We start from the raw sequence: 7,511 nt of genomic DNA, 5'->3' as shown, positions 1-7,511 counted from the left end.
TTCGGACGAAGACGAAACAAAGAAAAGAATGATTTTTATAAAAGGGAAAATCATATTTATAATGGAGGGAAGTTGAAAGAAGTGGCTCAATCAAACGGTTCTTCTTGCTTTGAAGATGATGACACGTGGGAGCAGTTATTCTGATGGCCAATGGTTACTTAACTTTGTAATCTGAGGGAAGTTTTAAAGGTTTTATTTTAAAAAGGATTAATTCATGATTAAAAGGTCATTTATTTGTTTTATTTCTTTTCAACTTCCTAGGCAAGTTTAACTTGTTGGGTTAAACAAAAAGTTACTTTTTTGTTTCCTCATCATTAAAATGTCTTGGAAATTGTTCCAATCTTATTTGGATTTAAATAAAATTTAAATTCGATACAAGAAAATAAGAAAGGAATTTCGATGATTGAAAAGAAATTGTCGTTCGAAATAGAAAATGGTCCACAGATTGTTATAAAGACATTACAGACCAAGATATTCGATAAGGCTGAAACAAAATAAAAGTCTTAGAGAATAAAATAGAAACAGAACTAAATCTCAAATGATGAGATGAGTTTCTCAATTTGGCTTTTGTATTCAGCCAGTTGGGTATCGAGAGTATGGTTGTCATTTGCAAGTTGAGCAATGGTAGACTCTAGTTCCTTGGAGAGCTTGAATTTGTTAACAGCTTCATTGGCTTCTCGATTTCTGGCTTCATCCTTAGCCAAAATTTCAGCTTTCTGAGCTTCCAGTTCTTTAATTTTGGCATCGATGTCAACCACTTGCTGTTTCGCATTGTTTCTTTCTTGCTGAAGAGTTTTAAATTTCTCTTGGAAGGATGACAGTTCGATCACAATTTGATCATGATGCGCTTTCTTCTCTGCCATTTGAGCTTGACCAGTTTTCCTCTTCTGGAAATTTTGATTAGCACTCTCCAACATTGGTTCAAGATAATTAAACAGGTTTCGAAATTTCCAACCAGTTGGGAGAGCATCAAGTTTTTCAAATAAACTCTTGATTTCAGCGAGAGCTCCAGCATCCTTTTCAATCAACTCTAGCAAGTTGGCTTCGATGATCTTCTTTTGAAATTCTGCTAGCAGGTTGTTTTTTGAAGTCTCAGAGGGATTTCCCTTGGATGAATCAGAAGTTTGGCCAGTGCTAGTTGAGAAAAGAGTATTACTCTTAGCTATCAAAGCAAAGGCATTGAAAGGATCATCTTTGGCCAATCGATCGATTTCTTCCAGATCGATCATAGGGGCATCTTGTTGAGCAATCATCTCTGCATCACCAGGAGCATCTTGTCGAGTAGTTATGTTTGTATCTTCAGTAACAAAGTTCGATACATTATCTCCAAGGGTGGGTGCAGAATGAGATTGGTCATTGTTGAGTGATTCATCATTTACCAAGTCATCAGTGGGTGTTTCTGCCTGTTGATGTTGAGGAGGATCCACTTTAAGACCTTCTGGACTGCTAGCATCATCATGCTCATCCTCTTTATCTTCAGCAATTGGTGAAGTGGTCTTCGAAGAAGGAAGAACTTGCCCATGTTGTGATGGAGTAGTTTGTTCTTGTTCGATACCCTAAAAAGAATAAGATAGATGCTTAAAAAAACAGGACATTTAGAGATATTTTGTATAAAATATGGTTTTGATAAAATACCTTCGAACCATTATCACCAACATGTGAATGAGCACTAGAATGAGAAGTCTTTCGACGACGTTTGAGTGGTTTAGATGGCGAGATGGGGGGAGAACTTTCAGAAGCTTCCACTTCGACTTCTTTTTCTTGGACAAGTGATATTTGTTCTTGTTTTCTTTTCCTTCTTCCTTCAGTATGGACTTTGGGAAGTGTTACTTTGGAAGCTTCGATCTGTTCTTTAGTTATCTCCACCTCACTATCATCATCAGAGAGATCAACAGTTGCTTGTTCTTTCTTGCTCTTCGATCTAGAATGTCCTTTTGATGAAGTTGTTTTCACTTTGGGTTCCTTTGATTTAGGAGGTTCCTTCGATGCAGCCTCAGATTTCTTCGATTCAACTTCTTTAGTTTGGGAAGCTTTCTTTTTCTTCTTGTCAGACTTGCTTTTCGAAGTGTTCTGGGTGCTGGCATCATCAAGCTTTGCTTCTCCTGGAGTTAAAGGCAAAGCTGAAATATGTGATCATACAGATAAGTACTATTTCTTTTAACAATAGTATTAATGTGTTTTAGCGAAAGAAAAAATCATACCCATGATACTGGGAGTTTCGATTCGAACTTGGGACAATTCATAGCCAAGTTCACCATTATATTGGTATAAATTGCATTTAGCATAGGTTACTAAATTATTTTGTGGGAATTTGAAATTATAAAGTAACCATTTTGGGTATGGTGGCCTGAAGGCCAAAGCAAGATTACAAGATGGAAGTCTTGCTAGTCTCATTTTCTTTTCTAAAACATAAAGATATTTATTGGGTGTTCCAGGGGGAAAAATTGTTTCTGAAATTTTCTCTCGAACTTTATCTCTCAGAGTTTGAGCAGCATAGTATACTGTCCTCTTTGGATGTAAAGGGTCATATGTTGTTTGATAATATCTTTGAAATTGCTGAATTTCTTTAATGTGCGTACCTCTAGTCTTCTTGTCTTTGTTCTGCAAAGTGTGAAAAGTACTGATCAGTTGAGGCAGCAATTCATCAGGATTCCCTCGATTGGATTGGCGTATGTAATAATTTCGCCACCATCGAAAAAATGCTTCAGAGCATGCAAATGATGTTGAGAAATATGTAGGCTCGAACACAGTTGTTCTCTTGGCTTGAATTATGGATTTCCATACAGGTTCGATCAGAGGAATTTTCCATTCACTTATACTTTTGAACAAAGAGCTGGGTTTTGATTGAACCATACCAAACTGTCTAGCTACATGGTTAGGTTGATAACCATATACTCCATAAGGGCTACCAGGTGTAAGTCTGCTAGATAGATAGGTAGGGGTCAAATAAGCTTCCCATATAGCATTGATTTCTGTTTTATTGGTTTTTTTCGAAGTGGTGGGAAAGTCTTCTTTGAACCAGTTAGGTCCATATTTCCTAGTGGTAAATGGTGCCATCATAGGGGTGAAAATGGGACAATCAAGCAGGGTTTCATAAGCATTTGCAAAAAGTTGTTGTGAAGACTTGTTCCCATCGGGGTGAAACATAGCTAAGCCTATACCTTCAGTGGTCTTGTCTGAATATGCTGATGTGTAAAAGGAAGGTAGGATCGAAGCAAGTTTTGATCCAAAAATGGCTAAAAGCCATAGTTGGAACAACCATATGGGTCCTGATACAACTAAATTTCCACCAGTTTGGGGATAATCTCTAAGATTATTAGTTGTTTGGTTAAGGGTTTCATATAAAGAACCTAGAATCAGTTTGCTTAAACAGATATCTGTTCCTTCATGTAACTGACTAGCTAGACACATGAATTTCTTAGGGACTTGGACTGACCTTGAGCAAAAAACATGCATAGATAACCAGTAGGTCAAAAAAGCTACATGTTCATCTGCAGATACTTCAGCACATTCGGTATCATGGTTGTTAGCTATAAACATACCATAAGCAGGGCTATCGAAATTGACTGAGTATTGAGAGGTGGTAACATCTGGATTAAAGGTGTATCCAGTTGGTTTTAAGCTAGTAAGGCCAGCCACATCTAAAAGGGTAGGAGTGAGCATTCCACATTTCAAGTGAAGGCTGTTGTTCGATGGGTTCCAAAAATGTAAAGCAGCAAATATCAATTCATTATGGTATTTTGGACCATATCGAGATATTTGGATGAGATCAAAAAGCCCTTTCTCCTTCCAAAATTGGCCCTTTTGTTTTTGAACTTTGTCTAACCAAGCAATATATTCGGGATAAGTTTTTGGTTCAGTCCTAATTTTGGATTTTACAAAACTTAGGTCAAAAGGACCTTTTGTGAAAATTAAAGGAGGTTGAGTTTCAATGCATGGGAAAAGAGAATTAATTTCTGGAGTTTCAGGTTCTAGAGAAATGGGGCCTAAAAATGCATGTGGAGTATCAGTACAAGGGATGATTACCTGGGTTTTCCAGATAGCTTTTTCAGCTTCATTGATTTCTGGTTCGTTCATAAAAGCAGGAGCAGCACTGGCGATTTCTTTGGTAAAATCAATGGGTTCTTCGCGATTCACATGAGAAGTTCCTGCTGCGTTCGTCATTGTTTAAGTGTTTTGGTGAGAATTTGATGAATAGTTCGTGTTTAAAGATAGGAGTTGCAGAAAATTCAAAGTTTTTCTTCGGGAGAACTTTTGGCGGAGAAGAGGAACAGTGAAAGTGAAAATGAAATGGTGAAAAGTGAAAAGAGTAAAGGTGAGTTTGCTTCTATATGGACCTTTGATCATGACACATGTCAAGATCTTATTTTGACAATTTTACCATTAAAGTGTTGTCTTTTCCAATGTTAGAGAACGTGGCCCACTAACTAAGATTGTGGGGTCAGTATTTAAAGGGAATTTGAATTAGTTTTGAATTAAATACTGACATCATTCATTTCGATGGAGAATGTTAGTTTTTTCTTTCAAAAACGTCTTTTTCTTCTTCAGAGAAATCGAAAATGGCGTTTCTGGGGGGCAATTTGTTAGCCAATATATTTTACTAGCTGTAATAAATGTGGTCAAAGTATAGTTGACCTAGATTCAAAGAAGATTCGAACAGAGTGTTGTGTTGAAAGCAAATATGGGTTCGAAGATGGCAGAAGACTTCGATAAAGCAGTTTTCGAAGGTGGTTATCAGCAGTTATTCTTTAAGTCAGTTTTTATTTTAAGTTTGTTTTCAAATAAGGAAAACTGTCGACTTGTGGCAGTTGTAGTTTTAGTTTCAAAGAAATGTAGTTATTTCTAGACTTAGTATAAATAGTAGTTTTTCATAGGAAAAACAGGTCACAATTCCGTCATACAAACTTACACTCAAAGTATCCGTATGGAAGCGAGAAACGAGTCACAAGTTGCAATGTATGAATCTGTGTACCAACTTTTGTTTAATCAATGCAATTTACCCTTTGTTCTTTAAGTGTTCTTGCACTTTACTTTATCAAGTTCGATTGAGTTCAAGTGGATTGAATTCGATTGTTTTTTGTCATATTTCTTACATTTTTGACACCAAAAACACAGAATTTCTAACAACAAGAACAAACACAATATGTCCTAAGATTTACTGGTTGATCTTGCAAGTTACCATTTGTAAACCAGCGGTTGTTTACGAAAATCCAACGTAAACAACAGGTTCCTAAAGTTACTCCAGAACTTGATCAGATGGCTGAATCTGAAGATAGTCCAGAAGCTGAACCCACATCAGAAGCACAAGATGAAGTTGCTTCTGATGAAGCACAAGATGGCTCACATCAAGCAGATCCTCCCAGAAACACCTTCAAGCACAAGTCTTCACATCCTGAGGAGCTAATCATTGGAAACAAAGATAGTCCAAGAAGAACAAGATCATACTTCAGACAAGAAGACTCAATAATTGGACTGATCTCAATGATTGAACCTACAACAGTTGATGAAGCACTTTCAGATGATAAATGGATATTAGCTATGCAAGAAGAGTTGAATCAATTTCAAAGAAATGATGTGTGGGATCTGGTACTCAAACCTCATCACAAGAACATTATTGGAACAAAATGGGTATTCAGAAATAAGCTGAATGAGCAAGGAGAAGTAACAAGAAACAAAGCAAGACTTGTTGCACAAGGTTACAGTCAACAAGAAGGCATTGATTATACTGAAACATTTGCTCCAGTTGCAAGATTGGAAGCAATCAGGTTACTTCTTTCCTATGCAGTTAATCATGACATACTATTATATCAAATGGATGTCAATAGTGCATTTCTTAATGGTGTCATAGAAGAAGAAGTGTATGTCAAGCAACCTCCTGGATTTGAGGATCTTAAATATCCTGACCATGTTTTTAAACTGAAGAAATCACTATATGGCTTGAAACAAGCTCCCAGAGCTTGGTATGATAAACTAAGTAATTTCTTAATCATAAATGATTTTAAAAGAGGACAGGTTGACACAACACTCTTCAGAAGGACTCTTGAGAAAGATATTCTTGTTATGCAAATCTATGTTGATGATATAATATTTGGTTCTACTAATGCATCTCTTTGCAAGGAATTCTCTAAGTTGATGTAGGATGAATTTGAAATGGGCATGATGGGAGAGCTGAAGTTCTTCGTTGGCATTCAAATCAATCAATGCAAAGATGGAGTTTATGTTCATCAATCAAAGTATACAAAGGAGCTTCTGAAGAAGTTCAAGCTTGAAGATTGTAAAGTGATGAACACTCTAATGCATCCTACGTGCACCTTAAGCAAAGAAGATGAAGGAGCTAAAGTAGATCAAAAGCTGTACAGAGGTATGATTGGTTCTTTGTTATACCTCACTGCATCTAGGCCAGATATTTTATTCAGTGTATGCTTGTGTGCAAGATTCCAATCAGATCCTAGAGAATCTCATATGACTGCTGTCAAGAGAATCTTCAGGTATTTGAAGGGAACAACTAATCTTGGACTCCTCTATAGGAAATCCTTAGATTATAAGCTAATTGGATTCTGTGATGCTGATTATGCTGGTGATAGGATTGAAAGAAAGTCAACCAGTGGCAATTGTCAATTTCTGGGTGATAATCTTATATCCTGGGCTAGCAAAAGACAAACAACTATTGCTATGTCTACAGCAGAAGCAGAATACATTTCAGCTGCAAGTTGTTGTACACAACTACTTTGGATGAAACATCAGTTGGAAGATTATTAGATAATTGCTAACAGTATTCCCATTTATTGTGATAATACTGCTGCTATTTGTTTGTCTAAAAATCCAATTTTGCATTCAAGAGCTAAGCATATTGAAATCAAACACCATTTTATCAGAGATTATGTTCAAAAAGGAATTTTAGATATATAATTCATTGATACTGAGAATCAATGGGCTGATAAATTTACTAAGCCTTTAACTGTTGAAAGATTTGATTTTATTAAGAAAAATTTGAACATGCACTTCGTGTCTGATTAAAGCTTGCTTGCTCCTGAATAGGATTTTAGGTTCTGAAGTCAGTTCAGAAGCAGTGGTCCATCATAAGCTCTTTATTGAGGTTCTGAGGAAAACTCGCTTCTGATGATGACGTCAGCATCTGAAGTTCAGAAGCTGGATTTTATGCTCCTGAATAGTTGAGTTAGTGGAAACGTTGGGAGTTACTTTATTTGGTAACTCCTGGCCCACTAACTTGGTAGTTACTCTGAGAACATCTGACATGGCCTGTCTGTATTGGTGTATAACTTAAAAGGGCAATGATGATTTAATAGCTTTGAAAGTACTTTCACGCGCCCCCAATTGTCATTAATGTTATGTTTGTTTGTTTCTTTTACTGAATTGCAATCGTTTTTACTCTTAACACATTGTCAATTCACACACTACTCACTTCACAACAAACACTTTGCTCTCAAACCCGTTCTTGCGAAGTAAGCGCAATCCTCAAACCTAGAACCCTAAATCATCATCATCATTCA

General features: G+C 36.5%; 1 protein-coding gene across 1 annotated transcript; it reads right to left on the bottom strand.

Annotated features, from left to right (window-relative positions):
- Nucleotides 1-383: 383 nt before the first annotated feature.
- On the bottom strand, nucleotides 384-4,164 carry LOC146914331 (uncharacterized). Its single transcript, XM_085721047.1, has 3 exons — nucleotides 3,900-4,164; nucleotides 1,636-2,120; nucleotides 384-1,556 (listed from the first exon to the last, which is right to left on the bottom strand). Exons 1-3 carry the CDS (start codon nucleotides 4,162-4,164, stop codon nucleotides 528-530), a joined length of 1,779 nt encoding a protein of 592 aa, XP_085577173.1. The 3' UTR covers nucleotides 384-527.
- Between the last annotated feature and the right edge of the window lie 3,347 nt (nucleotides 4,165-7,511).

This window comes from Medicago sativa, chromosome 6 (assembly GCF_051527215.1).
Source record: "Medicago sativa cultivar Bolivia chromosome 6, Bolivia_mono, whole genome shotgun sequence".
Taxonomy (NCBI): Eukaryota; Viridiplantae; Streptophyta; class Magnoliopsida; order Fabales; family Fabaceae; genus Medicago; species Medicago sativa.
This window is presented reverse-complemented; position numbering and strand designations above follow the sequence as displayed.

Excerpts from the sequence above, each read along its gene's own strand:
- LOC146914331 (XM_085721047.1), bottom strand. The coding sequence starts at position 4,164 with ATGACGAACGCAGCAGGAACTTCTCATGTGAATCGCGAAGAACCCATT. Across the intron at positions 2,121-3,899 it reads TCCTTTAATTTTCACAAAAG|CTTTGCCTTTAACTCCAGGA; the intron begins GTCCTTTTGACC and ends CACATATTTCAG. Across the intron at positions 1,557-1,635 it reads TTGGTGATAATGGTTCGAAG|GGTATCGAACAAGAACAAAC; the intron begins GTATTTTATCAA and ends TATTCTTTTTAG.